Raw genomic sequence first — 16,643 nt, forward strand, 5'->3', positions numbered from 1 at the left:
GGGCACCTAGCCTTCCAGTAGCACAGGCTCCAGTCCCCAGCCCAGACACGTTTGCCTTTTTAAAGCCCCCTCTGCCTCATGCCAGCCAATGACAGGCTGGGGCAGGGCTGGTTCCATGCTTCCCTCAGCCCAGGGGGAGGGACGGGGAGTGCTCAGAGCACGCTTTCTCCAAAGACCTCCTCAAGCACAGCAAACTCCCAAATTGCTTCTGATGCTCCCAGGTGACCCAGAGAGGGGTGTGTGTGCGGCAAGCCTGCTCCTCAGCACCTCCCCCGTGCAGGCGGCTGTGGTTTTCAGATATCAAAATGAGCCTCTGCTCTTAATCTCTACCTCCCTGGGCTTTCTCCAAACAAACTTTGGACCAGCTTAACAAAGGAAAGTGCAGCTCTCTGTCCTCCACAGGGCCGAGCCCAGCTGATTCCATTTCTCAGGCCAAGTTCATTTGCCACCCCAACAAATGGCCCTACAGGTGTCAATGTGGCCCCCACAGACCCAGAAGCAGAGGAATGCTTTTTAAGAAAGCTCATTGGTCCCAATTCCAAGTGACTCAGCATTGATGATCCTGACCAAGAAAGGCCCTCCTGGCATCTTTTGGAAGGCAAGAGAGAAAACTGAGGGCCACCCCTTGGGTAAGGGGGTGAGGATATGATTACAAGGCCAGGAGGAGTAAGTTAACAGGTGCTGGTGATGGAGCTTGAGGAGGAAACCTCAGCGCATGCTCCTCAGAGATCCTGCACATGGTGACAGGCATTTTTTGGCCAGGACACTCACTGTGGCTTGCAGGCTGATGTTGTAAAGACAGTTACTTTCCCAGCCAGGCTGTGGGAAGGAGTGGAGAGCAAAAATCCCTTTTCTTAGCAAAAGCCAAGGCCAACATTTTTAGTACTGACATTTTTCCATCCTTGTCTCCCAGCCCATTACATTTTTCAAAACCAGCTTTGAGTCCTACACGGACAGTCTTATTGGTGCATACCACGGGGTGCATTCCACGGAGCCATCCCAGGTCCAGCCAGCCACAAAGAAAGCAAAAGGAATTGTTACCTCAGCCCTGGAGCAGAATGAGGGGCCTGGGAGGGGCAGAGGTGTGGGGGAAGAAGGTTCACACCTGAGGTGCAGGAAAAGAAAGGAGGGCCAGCGGAAGCTTTCATTGCAGATGGATGGAGGAGGCAGCCGCTCCTGCCCCGAGGAGCCTGGGAAGAGGGCTGTGGCCCAGGTCCCCTTGGTATTTTCACTGGGCAATGAATCAGCACGCCCCACCTGCAGAGCCTCTTCCAGGCCTCTGCCACCTGCCTCAACTTGTAAGTCGAGGTGTCCATCTGCGGCCGACTGTCCCTCCTTCTTTCCATCATCTATCACTCAACACATGAATGCAGCTGCTCTGACAGTTTTACAAGCCAGACAGAAGCCCCTGCAGGAAGGGCCCTCTCTGATACCTGCTTCCTTCGTCTTTCCTTCGGGGCAGACAAAAACAGCTGTGGCCATTGTTGGGGGTGATCTATCTCTCCCAACAGAGCCAGTGTGTTGTGAGAAGCTTGTCCTTCTTGCCCCCTCCCCCTGTCTGTGACCCTCCAGCCTCCTTTCCCCTTGCTCTGGAATGTGGATTGTTAACCCTACTGTGGCCAGACAACTGCCTGCTTGTCCTGGGCTTCGAAGAGGGCTACTGCTCCCCGGCCTGGAGTCCTTGAGCTTCGGGATTGATACTAGAGCCCCACCTGCTGTTGGAGGCTGTCGGCCCATCCACGTGAAACGGAGACGTGGGGGACCATCCTTGGAACACTTCTGCCACCTGCTGGAGATGGAAGGAAAGCCAGCTGCTGGAGGATGGTCAAGGTCAGAATTGCATTTATTTCATTATTTTATTTGAAACCAAATTTTTGAATTATTCTGTCAATGTATAGCCATGCTGTCTGCAGACTGTCACAGAGACAACCTGGCTATGATGCCATATGCTTTTTAATTTGAATCCTCACCCAAGGATATGCTTATTGAGTTGAGAGAGAGAAAAAAACATCAATGTGAGAGAGAACATCGATTGGTTGCCTTCTGTATGTGCTTCGACCAGGGATTCAACCCACAACCTAGCTATGTGCCCTGTAGAAATCGAACCTGCAATCTTTCGGTGTATGGGACGACTCTCTAGCCAACTGAGCCACACCAGCCAGGGCGCTGAATTAACTTAACATTAATTCAACTTTATAGTCCACAAGCTTGTCATTGTTCAAAGCTAGACAATGCTCCCAGAGTTAAACTCCCAGGGTTTTAGCTGACTTTTAGGTTATGTCCAATGTTCCCCTACCCTCGAAAGGGATGCTACAAATGTCCTGTACAAAGTAATGTTTCAAATTAAACTTTTTATTTTGATATCATTGTAAATTTACAGGCACTTGTAAGGAATAATAGAGACAATTCCATGTCCACAGCTTCTCTCAGTGGTAACATCTTGCAAAACTATAGTTCAATATTAAAACCCAGATATTGACATTGACACAATCCACCCATCTTATTCAGATTTCCCCAGTTCTACTTGTATGTGTGTGTGTCTTTAATTCTATGAAAGTTTATCACATGTGCAGGGTCAAATATCCACCACACAGCCAAGATAAAGATTCCACAAAGATTCCACTCATCACCCTTGTATAACCCTCCTTCCATGCCCTCCCTCTTCACCCCTAACCCATGGTACCACTAATCTGTTCATTTCTATAATTTTGTCATTTCAGAAATGTTATATAAAGGAATCAACCAGTATGTAACAATTTGGAATTAGCTTTTTGCATTCAGCATAATTCCCTGGAGATTCACACCAGCTATTGCATGTTTCAATAATTTATTCTTTTTATTGCCAAGTAGTATTCCACAAGTAACTTTTTTTTTTAACCTTAGGGTTATTTCCAGAAGTGAATGCTGGTCTAAGGGGTGAAGAGTTGGCTACGTATCACAGGGTTATTCTCCAGAAAGCCCAGCCAGAACCCCAGCCCTGCCAGCAACATCGAAGTGGGCTTGTGCGTTGGTTTCCTAGGGCTGCTGAAACAAAGGACCACACACGGAGTGGCTTCAACAACGGAAATTTATTGTCTGACAGCTCTGGAGGCTGGAACTCTGAGACTGGAGTGTTGGCAGGGTTGGCTCCTTCTGAGGGTGGTGAGGAAGTCTGCGCCATGCCACTCTCCTAGCTTCTGGGGTTTTGCTAGAATCTGCAGTGTCCCTTGGCCTGTCAAGAAGCTTTACCCTGATCTGTGCCTTCATCTTCACACGGGTTCTCCCTGTGTGCATGTCTATGTCCTAATCCCCCTCTTATAAGGACACCAGTGATATTGGATCAGGGCCCACTCTAATGACCTCATCTTGACTAAGGACCCTACTTCCAAATAAGGTTCCATTCAGAGGTACCAGTGGTTAGGAGCTGACCTAACCATATTGATTGCAGGGTGGGGGTCAGTGGATGGAACATTACTAGAGGAAACACTGGGGGTAAGGAGGATTCTAGCTAAACCAACTTAATGGAATTCTTGCTAAAGGCAGGCCAGGGTGACCAGACATCACCTGGGGGATGGTGAAGGATGAGGAAGCCCATGAGATATTGAGGGTGATCAGATAAGGGCAATGGGGGGATTCTGGCTCAGCTGACTCGGGAGGATTCTTGCTAAAGTTGGACAATACATAGTCAACATGCAAGTCCAAAAGTCCAGGCCTTGCTGAAAAAGAGTTCAGGGGAGAGTGATTAGTTTGGCCAAAGAGAGGCTCTTCGTCACCCTGTGTATTTGGAGACTTTCTTCTCCCTTCAGAACCTAGTTGCATAGCCCTCCACACTTCCTTCTTCTTTCCAACATCTCCTCCCTCTTCTTTTTTCCTTCCTTCCTTCCTCTCAGGGTGGCTGCCCAAGTGCTCTATATGCTGGGAATGTTAAACTAGTGTGTGTGTGTGTGTGTGTGTGTGTGTGTAATTTAAAAATAGAATAAAAGCATCCACTTCTAATGAACTGGAGATCAATTCAGAAGCTATGGCTCAGAGAGTATCTTTTTAAAAATTAGGCTTTGGCATGTCCACACCCATGAAATTATGTAAGTGAGTACGGGATGCTCCTCCTTAGCTCTGAGTTTGGGGATGTACTTGACACTGTGCCATCACAACCACCATAGAAAGTAACAGGATGCAGAGCAGATTTAAAAACTGAAATTATCTATAAGTCTCATTTCAACATTCTGTGCTCATTAAAGCAGCCTGGACCTTTAAAATAAGAGTATGCAGAAATCACATCCATACATTATACAGTACATCCATACTCAGTGGAATGCTATGTAGCTTTAAAATGAATGGGACTATAAGAAACAAGGGGTAAAATATATTAGGCAAAAGAGGCCAAGTGCAGAACATTTTCCACTCATGAGAAAATGATATCTAGATATTAAAGGTTTGGGCTGGGAGATTCACTTTTCATTATAAGCCTTTTGCATTGTTTGAATTTATTACTATACACTATTACATATACTATTCCCTTTTTTTTTTTTTATCCTCACCCGAGGACATTTTTCCATTTTTTGTTCAGGTAGAGTAGGAGGGGGAGAGAGGAACAGAGAGAGAGAGAAACATCGACATGAAGGGACACATCGAGTGGCTGCCACCCGCACGACTGACCAGAGCCGGGGACAAACTGCAACCGAGGTACATGCCCTTAGCGGGAACCGAACCCGGGTCTCTCGGGACCGCAGGCCGACGCTCTAACCGCTGAGCCAAACCGGCCAGGGCTACTATTCCCTTTTTAATTAAAATGTTTTTAAATTATACTTGAAAAACACTTTTACCAGTTTTAGATCTTAAGATTTTGTGTAAAAATATAAAGATTATGTTGCCACAGAGGTCTGACAAATGAATTAGTCTAAAAAGGTGCCCAATCCTAAGATTTTATTCAGAGGAAAAAGGACAGTGCTTTTTGTAGGGAGCTAATGCCAATGGTGGAACTTAAAGCATCTGGGGTCAGGGATATGTTTTGGGACTGCCCATTTGCAAGATAACAAATCCTAAAATGCTACCCAGTCATCTTCATGTGAGGCCATCTTGAGACTGTCACCCCAATCCCCTACTTTCTTAGGACCATAAACCTTACCTCCCTCACTTGGGGTGGGCCATTGCACCAAAGTCAATTATACCTCAATAAAGGTGGAATTTTATTTATTTATTTATTTATATTTTATTCTCACCCGAGGACATTTTTCCATTTTTTGTTCAGATAGAGTGGGAGGGAGAGAGAGAGAGAAACATTGACGTGAATGGGACATATCAAGTGGTGGCCACCCGCACAACACAATCAGGGCCGGGGGAAAAACCGCAACCAAGGTACATGCCCTTAGCGGGAACCGAACCCGGGTCTCTCTGGACCGCAGGCCAACACTCTAACCGCTGAGCCAAACCGGCCAGGGCTAAAGGTGGAATTTTTAAAAAATTAAATAAAAAGACTTCCTAACACAGGACATTTCTGGGACTGGAGAGATGTTCAACAAATATCTACTGTATAAATCTAATCATCATGGAACCTAGCTCAGGAGGGCTAATTTTTAGATGATTCTTTTTAAAGGTTAGAAAAAGCAAACATAAAAAGCAAAGCATAAAAGCAATCAACTGTAGTAAGAAGGACCAAAAAAAGACCATTTCTTGGTAATATAAGACATTTATTTTGGTTACAGTATTAGTATTTTAACACTGATTTGTGATATAACAGACATTAAACTTATTTATTTTTAAAAAACAATTTACTACCTTCCCCTTTTCTGTCCAGAAAATTCACACTTTCACAATCAAATTACCCTAAAAGCTGACAGGAGGTAAGTTAAGCTTCCAATCTACTCTCGCAACCGGAGATGGCCTCTAATTCCAATCAGGATAATATCTTGACTTGGAAGGACCATCATTGTTGGCTCTTCAGTAATACTTGACACCGGTTTTATGACAGAAAATTTCCTGCAAGAAAAGCTTATATCTTTATTATAAGATCAGTGCTTATTTTGATTAAAACATTAGCCTCTTAACATTAACTTATGACACAAAAGGCACCAACATTCATTTTCGAATCATCCATCACCACGGGTGGAACACAGCGCCACCTACTGGACATCATATTATAACATACCCTCTAATTTCCAGGTGGTGGTCAATTCCAAGTGGGGATTCTTAGAGAATCCTACAGTGTCAGAGCCAAAGGGACCTTAGAGGTCTTCTAGATGAGTCCCCTCGTTTGGCAGATGGTGATTTCTGCTCTTTACTCAGAGTGGCAGGGAAACAAACCAGCCTATGGTATGTGTACTGCTTTAGAATAGAGAAGAAATGGATCAGGTCAGAGGAGGGAGTGAGGGCACCCTGAGTTCCTATTATATTACTTCCCATGGGTAAAGCTGTCCAGAAACAGCTTCTACTTTGTGCTAGGCATGTGTTGACTCTTACACAATAGAATTTGATTTTATTTACTCAAAGAACTAGGAGCTAAATCTTGTGAAGTAAATACGGGGTTTCTGAGACTACAGACTATCAAGAAATCCCAAGTTATCAGCTTAAAAGTAGTCCCAAAGTAAAGGCAGTAATTCTCCCACTGGCCTTTTCTCCTTCATACCCCTACAAACAGGCCTTCAAAAGACTAAGTAGTGGTGGCTGTCTTGTGGGGTGACCACTGCGTGGGTGTGGGAGGGGAGCCTGAGCCCCATATCCTGAGCCTCTTCCAAAAGTGGAGCAGAAAGTTCCGACTCAGGGATGCTACATGCTTCCAGGAAGAAGAGTCACACATTCTAACCCAATCTTTTACTTCTTTTTCCTGGAGCAGGGATGGCTTTGTACCAACTTTCTCTCACCCTCATCCCAACCTCCCTTGGCACCACAGCTTGAATGGCTGTACTCTGTCCACAAAGCTAACTGGCCCTTGTACACACGGCTGGGTCAAGGGCAGGTGGCAGCACACCTTGATACTCCCAGAGGGCTCATTTCTTGAGGAGGAGTGTAGTATGAGAGAAAGACTTCAGCTTCAGAAAGCAGCAAACCTGAAATATTGCCTCAACTCTGCCTTGAGCTGGGCAACCCTGGAGGTCATGCCCTTAATCACTCTGAACCCCAGCTCCTTTTTTTTAAAGGTAACAATACATGAATATCTCTACCAACTACGGTTATTGTGAGGATCAAGTTAGATTAAATGGGAGAGTTCTTTGAAAACTGAGGTACAGAGTTTAGAGGATGGCCATTTCACTTAGGTGGCTCTATCTGGGCAGCCAGTATCTGAAAAAGACGACAGATCCTAGTTTGTTCAGGGCTGCTGTGGTCACAGAGACAAGGGGCCCGTCCGGGCTGCACAGTGCTGCCCCCGCTGAGACAGAGACCACGACACCTGTGAGTGAGTTCCAAAGGCATGCCTGCTTCTCCCCATCCTGGCCTGAAGTCCCTGGTCGACTGAAAAAGGCACATTCCACACCTCAACATGTTAACACTGCCTGAATTTAAATTTAAAACAATGTTAAATATTTGACAAAAGTCCCTGATACTTCATTTCAGGTAAGACTTCTTTGCAAATCCTTGCAAGTAATCCTACCACAAATTCAGGATTCTGGGAGCTTGCTACACCCACCAGAACAACACCCTACATATATTTGGCGCTCAAAAAAAAAAAAACACGTTTAATTCCACAACGTCTACCAGACACCTATGGGCTAGGTGTTGGGACATGGCTGAGGACCACATCTCTGCCATTAGGGAACCTGAAGATGACAGCATTGTATCACTTTCCATGATGATGATCATGCAAAGTCCTAACAAGACTGTGTTGAAAATAAGATCCTATATTCTGACAAATGTGCACATACGTGTGAGCTACTATGTCCCGACACCATCCTAAAAAGAGTTGTTTCTTTTTGTTTGTTTGTTTGCTCTGTCACCAATAAAGCCTCCATTGGGACGCTCCGTCATGTTTCATTTCTGCCTGGCTGAGTCATTTTTTGCTCCCAAAGGCCCAGGATCTTTTCTGGCACCAGGGAGCCATAAGAACTACCTGTATGTGGGCAGGGTGTGAGCCTGGGACCGTTCATCTCCCTGCCCGTCTGTCCTTTGGCTGTGTTTCTAAGACACACACCCCCACACACACACCCACACACACGCTGTAATTGGCCAACTTCCTCCTCCTGCTCTTGGAATAGCAACCGAGACAAAAAGCAGCTAGCACGAGTGGCTTGGGCTCACCAACACTATAATTCAGGACAAAACCCTTGTAATTCTCTAAATGGTGGGGTTTTTAAATAGGCTGGACTTCAACACCCTGTTTTCTAAAAAAGAAAAATAAACCATGCCCAAGACATCGCTCTTCTAGAAACCAAGTGACTGAGAGCAGACCCGGGGCAATATTCCAGTGGACTCGGAACTCAAGCCTTCCAAGGGTTCACATTTTAGAAACTACTGATTCAGGAGAGACCTCCAGGGGAATTTGCCCACCTGCAGGCCAGTGTCTAAGTATCTTTAATCCTAAGGAAATAATTAAAATGTGGTCTCTTTGTGGGAACTTCCACCCACTAACAGCTGACTGCTACCCCACTTCACACTTCACGGAGGGCCTCTACCTGTGAGCAGGGTGTGGGCGGCTTCGAGGAGCCAGTGGGAGACAGATACGGAGGCGGGGGCCGGTTTGCATAGTTCCTTTACAAGGCTCGAGGTGCTGCTGTCCCCACTCAGGAGAGGACCCAGGGATAAGGAGTGGGGGAGGTCAGGAGTGGCCCGTGAGCATCTCAGGCCTCACACTTCCAGAGACCTGCCCCGGGTCATCCAGAGTGTGCATGTCACAGGTCTTCCCCTCTGCGATCCCACCTCAGGGAGAGGACACCATAAACTGCAGGCACAGGACACACCAGGAAGCAAGAATGTCCTCCTTAGCAAGTCGCTTTATATGCTCCCCAGGGGGAAAGAGGCCCAGGGTTGTGTTGGGACAGATTGGTGGGCAAGTGCCTGGTGATGCTGGGAGCAGGGTACACTGTTTTTCCTAAACATGGCAGCTTGGGACACCTCAACCACGGCCTCTCCTGTCCAACTTCTAGAGGAGAGGCGATGGGGGTGCCCTAGAGTTTCAATTTCCCCTCCCTGACTAGTCTGTCATTGAGCTGGCAAAGCTGGGCCAGGAAACCATCGTTGGGGCCGATCTCACGGTTCTGCCTCACGATGCTCAGGGCAGACTTGACATCCATCTTCTGACGCATCATGAGGTACGCGATAACTAGAGTTGGGGAGCGGCTGTAACCTTCACGGCAATGGACCAGCACACGGCCTGTAAGAAACGGGACACGTTGAGCTGGGGCCATCCAATCACACCATGACTTTAGTCAAAACTCTTCCAGCAAATGCAAAGACTAGTGCACCCACCAGAATGGCTAAAATGAGAAAGACAGAAACACAGAGCCTCAGTGAGGATGTGGAGCAGCCAGGACTTTGACATGTGGCTGGGGAGGGGCACACCACTTGGGAAACTGGGAAGCGGTATCTACTCAAGCTGAACCCATGCATCCCCTATGGCCCAGCAACTCCGCCCCAGATCCATGCCCAGCAGGGACACGCCACACACCCACGTTCACCAAAAGGCATGCATCAGAACATTCGTAGGCAGCTCTCTTCATATTACTCCCGATCTGAAGACTCCTAAAGGCTCATCAACAGCAGAATAGATAAATAACAAGAATGTACAATCTACAAGTTATCAGAAACAACATGGATGAAACATACCGATAGGATATATATGAGTCCACAGAGTAGTAGAGCAGGCAAACTAATCTATGCTGTTAGAAGTCAGGATAGTGGTCAAGAGTTGGGAGCACAGGGATTTGAGACTGGGCACGTGGTGGGCTTTCTGAGGTGCTGGTTGTGTTTTGTTTCTTGATCTGGGGGCTGGTACATAGGTGCAATGCACTGATTTACACACTTGTGATAGGGCCACTTCTCTAGATGAATCTTGTATCTCAATCCAAAGCAAAACATAGAAACAACCCAAATGTCCATCAACAGGTGAATAAACAAACTGTGGTACATCCATATGACCAAATACTACTCAGCATTAAAAAGGATGAACTATTGATACACGCAACAACATGGATGAAACGTGAAGTAATTATGCTGAGTGAAGGCGGCCAGACCAAAAAGGCACGCGTGCTGTGTAATTCATAAAAATCTACTGAACGTACTGGTGTCCAGTGATAGAAAGCAGATCGGTGGTTGCTTAGGAATGGAGGGGACAGAGGGCGGAAGGGAGAGGCCACAAAGGGACAGAGGAAAATTTAGGGGGGTGATGGATATGCTCACTGTCTTGGTTGTTGTGATGGTTTCACAAGTGTATACATTATGTCAAAACTTGCCAAATTGTACTATGTGTAGTTTATTAAATGTCAATTATACCTCAACAAAGCAGTTAATAAAAGGAACCTAGCTGTCAAATGCAAAAACAAACCGAGACAAAAAAAAACAGAAAAGAAAAATCAAACACACACACAAAAACACCATCTCATGGCTCCCCAAATGGTCCTTGAGGCCCTGCAGTGTTTGGCCCCCACCTGACATGGTCTTCTCCTCCTCCCCCTCTTGTATTCCCATCACCCTATCCCCAAAACACAGCTCTATTTTCCCATTGCCTCCCAAAGCAGGAAGGGGGAGTCTCCCACTTTCCTGCCCATTCATTCTCTGGTCAGCATATCCAAGGTACTCAGAGTGGGGCTTTCCTCGCCCCCTTCCTGGCCACGGGACCCTCTGCAGAACAGCTGCCTCACTGCCTGGAACACACTCAGCATATCCAGGGCTCACAGAGCCAATGGGGAAGGGGAGGGTTCCAAGTCCGTCCTTCTAGGCCCCACACAAATGCCACCTCCTCTGTGAAGCCTCCCTTGATCATCAGAGCCAGAAGTGACTATTCCCTCCTCAGTGCCCCTGGCCATCCCCCCAGCTCTCCAAAGTGATGGGCCCCTCGCTCCCCTGAGCCCTGCACACTGTGGGAGGCCAGTGAATTTCTATTCATTCACTTGGCCAATCAATCTTAGAAGCATTTACACTTAGCATTAGAGCCCACGGAATTCATTTTTGTCACTCATTCAGTAATCACTTAAAGTGTCCCTGCTATGTGCCCAATGCTACATCAGGTGCTGGGCAGACAGACAAGAGACACAGTGGACCCAGCCTGAGGGCAAGCGTCATGGAAGAGCGGACACTGGGCCCAGTGCTAAAGCTCGCAATGGGGTTTGCCAGAGGACAGTGTGGGAGAGGCAGAGCGTGCTTCCAGACTGATGACCTGCGCCATGTGGGCTAAGGCAGGAGGACAAAAAAGGCAGGAAATGTTCCTAGTTGAATGGAAAAAAGAAAGTCAGAGAGCTCTAAGCTCTCTGAATAGTTGACCAACCAATATACAAGAGCACACCCTCCCCTTAACCGGGACCCTTGTTCTCATCTGTACAAGAGCTCAGAACAGCTGGAGTGAAGGGGGTGACACGTATGAGGCCATGAGGACCACGAAAGGCCTGAGAGTAAAGTCTGCAGATCCCCTGGGTGAAAGAACTTCCCTCCTGGGCCCTGGACATAAGATAACCAGCATCCAATAAACTCTGTTCAGTGGGGAGGCTGCTGGTGGAGCAGAGATAGGCTAGTATCAGGGGGACGGGGCGAGCACACCTCAGTGGGAGTCTCTTCCCCTAGGTAGGGTGGGGTGGGGAGGGAGGAAGAGGCTGGAGGCAGCATGAAGGTAAAGCAGCTGCTGCGAGAAACAAGCTGAAAGCACAAAGGGCAAGTAGCCCAGCCTGCTCGGCAGATATCTGCCCCTGGCCTTCTAGGATTTCTCTCGGGCACACCTTGCCCGCCGCCAGCGCCTCAGTAGGTCTGTTTCAGTCTCACTCTGTGTGTGGGAGCTGCAGGAAGCATTTAAAATCTGACCGGAAGATTTGGCCTGTGGGCTGTTGCTTGCTGATCCGCAGTCAATCATGGCTGCCCCACTCCCTGGCCAGGTACTCATATTACCCGACTCTAGCCAGTGAGATGTGAGAATTCCACTGGAGGATTTCTGGGGAACGTTTCACTTGCTCTTTACAAATTAGAAAAACATAAGGATGAGATGGCCGCTGCATCTTTTGCTGTATTTTGTCCTCTTGGGAGGTGGTAACCAGAATGCTGTGGCCATCTGGGGACCATCAGGGGAGTGCCCAACACTGAGGGTGGCAGAGGAGAGAGGAAAAGCACCTAGTCTGATGCCACCATTGAGCTGCTGAATCAACCAGCCGGGAGCTCCTTCACCTCCGGACTTCTTATCATGGAAAAGAAATCTTCAGTACTGAAGCTTTGAATTGGGAGGCGGGGCTGGAAATGAACCCTCAGTCTGTCAAATCAAAGATACAGACCGGCCCTGGCCGGTTAGGCTCAGCGGTTAGAGCGTCGGCCTGCGGTCCAGAGAGACCCGGGTTCGGTTCCCACTAAGGGCACGTACCTCGGTTGCAGTTTGTCCCCAGCCCTGGTTGGTCATGTGGGTGGCAGCCACTCCATGTGTCCCTTTCACGTCGATGCTTCTCTCTCTCTCTCTCTCTCTCTCTCTTTCTCTCTCTCCCTTCTACTCTATCTGAATAAAAAATGTCCTCGGGTGAGGATAAAAAAAAAAGATACAGACCCTGAAGCTGCCACATGTGAAAGGTTTGTACATCTCGTGTAATGTGGGGCCACTTGACGGGCAGCCAGAGAGTCTTAAAGCCCTCAGTCATTCACCACAGGAGACAGGAAACAACAGGTTTTCCAAGAAAAAGTCCAGTCAAAGCTGCCTCCCGTTGTTTCCCCGGGTGGGGGCTTCCTTACCGTTCTTTTGAACCAAGGCCTGGTCAATGAAGTCTGCAGCCCTTTCAAAGTAGGCGCTAAGGTTGAACTCCTGCGTGTCGTTGGCCTTGATGCCCAGGTAGGTGATGCCAGAGTCCTTGTAGAAGTTGGCATTGGTGTTGACATGCATGAAGGACCTGCCCTCAGCAGCGTTCAGAACGTGGGTGATGCCCAGTTTCTGCAGCTTAGGGATGTCTTGAGCCACAGACCTGGACAGGGGACAGCAGCAAGGGATGCTTAACTGGCAACTGGCAGCCCCAAGGGGAGGAAGATGGAGATGATTCTAAGCCTCTTGGCAAAGCGAGAAGCCCTCCATGCTCTCATCTGCCAGAGCTCCTCATCTGATGACCCTCGCCCCTCACCCCAGCTATATCTAATTACCAGTAGCTGCCCCAAATAGACTGGGTGGTTTCATGCCTGAACTGTTCCCTCTGCCTAGAATGCCCTTCTCCATGGGGCTGCACCCTCTCATTTTTCACCACCCTCTGCAGTATTTCCTGATTTCCTCCATTCCACTTGGCATCATGCTCCCTATACTATGGTGGTGGGTATAGCCAAGTGGCGAAGAATGGGCTCTGGAGCCAGACTGCCTGAGTCTGAATCCAGCCCTGCCACTTACCAGCCAGGCAACACTGAGCAAGTCACTTAACCTTTCTGTGACTCAGTGTCCCTGTAGTAAAATGGGGACGATAACAGTAATTAACCCCTGGGATTTGTGAGTGTTAAATGAGCTATAGACAGAGCCAGACACCAAGTCAGTGTTACTATTCTAACCCTTGATGGTACTCATTTGTTTAATGTCCAGACTGTGGGCTCTGTGACAGGGGAACCATATCTGCTTCAGGTCTGCACGCCCTGCACCTGCTATGGTACCTGGTAGAGTAGGTGCTGAATGAATATGTGGTAATCAGTGAAGAATGAAATCAGCACATCACAGGAAGCCTCCTCTCTGGGATTACACAGTACAGCAGCCCTCTCCCTGCCCCCAGAGGGATCCTTACTGCCACATTGCTCACACTCTCTTGGGTTAGTAAATACTTTGGGAGCAGTGGCCCCCAACAGGACTACAGGGGTTACAACACATGTGATCTGAATAGTCAAAGGGCTCCTTTATTTTATCTCACAACATCCCAATTCAAACAGCCGTTTATATGTTACAAAACGCCTTGTCCTACATGACCTCGTTTGCCTGTCACAGAGTCAGCCCTATGAGGAAGGAAGGACAGAGCGTGAACTCTGGCCTGGCAGGAGAGCAGAAAGGTGTGCATGTGCTCACATGGGCTGCTGAGCAGCAGAGCTGGGAAGAGACCTCCTTTCTCCTGACACCAGCCGCACCACTCTGTCTTCCCCCTCACTCTCTCTCTCATGCCTGCACCATTGCAAATCCTGACACCAAGAAAACATGGCTCATCCGGGCTCCTCTCTGCCCTCTGAGCCCTGATCAGGAGCCCTGATTTTGTTAAGGGGCTCCCAATGGGTGGGGGAGCACTAGGTACTCTGTCAATCTGCCCTGCCAGACGCCTCCACACACCCCTGGCTAAGTCAAGGTCAAATTTACTTAGAGGGCAAGGAATGTGTTTTCTACAGTGGCCTTTACACTTGCCACTCTGGCTACCAAACGCTCACAATTTTAGTTTCCACTTGGGAAAGTGGTGACAGCTGTGTGTGCCAAACTGCCCGAGAGATCAGGGTTTCCAAAGGTGCCAAGGCCGCTTGCTGCTTCGGTGGCTGGAGAGGAGGTTATCCTCCGAACTCTGCAATTACTAAGGCTTTTGGCTGTGACCCTGGGACTCCGTTTTATCTATCTCTACTCACAACACTTCATGCACTGGTAAAGCAATAGCTCCTTAAAAACAAACAACAATAAAATAACTTTGAAGAGTCACTACCATTCATCTCCCTTCCCTAATACTAATTCAACATTCAATAAATTGTACTGTTATCGTTACTATCACTGCTATGAATGAACATTGTACACTGCCTGACACATAGATACTCAATATAGTGAATGAATGATGGAATGAATGAGGCAGTCCCCTATGAGGCTGGGACCTGCCCTATGAACCCCTTCAGGCTCCAAGATGACCCCCATTTCTATGGCAGTCCTTGACAGAGTAAGCATCAGGTCCCAGTCCAGGAACAGGGGATACAGACATGAGCATGACATTGCCCCGGTCCTCAGAATCCCTCAACCACTTGCTTGGTTGTCACTATCTCTTCCTGTGTAAAACAAGAGGTGGGGGGTAATTCTCGGTTTCTAAAATGCAGTCCCTGGCCATGGATCTCAGGGCATTGGTAACTGGGTCCTCGGGGTCTGATGAAAGTCCAGCCTGAGCGCTCCCGACTGTACAGGCTCAGTAAGCTATTCTTTACATTGAGCTGGTGTTTCAGCACCTCTCAGAACGGTTAACACTGGGTCTCTCCTGCTGCTGAGAATTCCTTACTAGTAATTCGACTAACAGAAAATGGGGAAACTGATTTCTTAAGAACTCATAAGTGATAAATAATGCATTTCCTGGTCGTGAGAAGGTGGAAAGCCTTTTCTAAGTGATGGCTCGGGTCTTTATGGGGTTTATCATGGGATCATTCTCGAATCCATGTAAATCAAACCCTGCCTGGAAGGAGGGAGAAGGAGCAAGGAAATCCTGGCCTAGCTCCCTGGACGCCCCCCTCATTTGGGGTATTTCGATTCCCAGATCTGGACTTGCCCAGCCGGGAAAAGTTGCACGCCCGAATTGTGACGTTAGCCCGTTGCCATGGCAGCGAAGGCAGACATTCCGCGGTGACCTCACTGCAGAATCAGGCAGCTGTCACATGACGCGCGGGCCGGAGACCGGCCGGGCCACAGAGGGCCACCTGTTTAGTGAACATGGTAGCCCCGACCTCGCCCAAGGCCGAGTCCCTAGAGGGTGGCGGCCGCGGGCAGGGCTTGAGGCTGGCGGAGCGGTCCCCAGGCTCCGCGCACCCGGGGAAGGGAAGGACCACGCGGGGCCGGGGCGGGGACCAGCCCCTCCGCCGCCTGAGCCAGGGTGGGCGGTGACTCCAGCCCGCGCCCAGCCCCTGCCCAGCCCCTGCCCAGCCCCCTCTCAGCCCCCTCTCAGCCCCCCGCTTCCGCTCCGAAGGGGCGACCACGCCCCGGCTCCTCCAACCCGCAACCAAGGACGCCCCCTCCCCAGCTCCCTGGTGGGCGAGGCTCCCCGGGGAGGGCCCAGCGGGGCTGGGACTCGGGAGCGGCGACTCACGCGTTGCCAACGTAGATCCTGGGGGTGACCTCGTTGCAGGGCTGGCTCGGGAGGCTGTAGCAGCCGCTGCCGTCCGAGAGCAGGTCGTTGAGATCCTGCACCGAGAGCTCGAACGGGCCCGACATGGCGGCGGCCGGGCCCTGCACGCCGAGGCGACAGCCAGCGAGGGGAGAACGGCCCGGTCAGCTGGGCGGGAGCTCCCGAGCCCAGACCCGCCCCGCCCCGCCCCGGAGGCGGGTCCGCTGGGCTCTGGAAGCCGCGGAGCCCCGGCGGCCACGCGCGCTCCGCAGCGGGAGGCACGCGCGCCGCCCGGCGCCGAGCGAGCGATCGGAAACCCTCGCGCCCGTCCCCAGGGGCCGGAGTGCGGCCGCTCCTGAGTTTCGGCGGTGTGCGCGATCCTATCCCACCCCCAGACAAGGCATTTCCCGTATCATTACAAACTGGGAAGTGCAGTCAACTCACGGATCAAATGCAAGGCACAATAAACGTTCCTATTGACCGGGGTACAACCGAGTGTCGCTTATTTTTTTTCAGATTACAGGGGCACTGGGGTTCCGCTGT

General features: G+C 49.4%; 1 protein-coding gene across 1 annotated transcript; it reads right to left on the minus strand.

Annotated features, from left to right (window-relative positions):
- Positions 1-5,657: 5,657 nt before the first annotated feature.
- On the minus strand, positions 5,658-16,251 carry DUSP3 (dual specificity phosphatase 3). The gene is made up of 3 exons (XM_036269866.1): positions 16,083-16,251; positions 12,823-13,049; positions 5,658-9,280 (listed from the first exon to the last, which is right to left on the minus strand). The coding sequence occupies exons 1-3, from the start codon at positions 16,205-16,207 to the stop codon at positions 9,075-9,077; spliced, it is 558 nt and encodes a 185-aa protein (XP_036125759.1). The 5' UTR covers positions 16,208-16,251; the 3' UTR covers positions 5,658-9,074.
- Between the last annotated feature and the right edge of the window lie 392 nt (positions 16,252-16,643).

Source organism: Molossus molossus, unplaced genomic scaffold, assembly GCF_014108415.1.
Source record: "Molossus molossus isolate mMolMol1 unplaced genomic scaffold, mMolMol1.p scaffold_m16_p_19, whole genome shotgun sequence".
NCBI classification, from domain to species: Eukaryota; Metazoa; Chordata; class Mammalia; order Chiroptera; family Molossidae; genus Molossus; species Molossus molossus.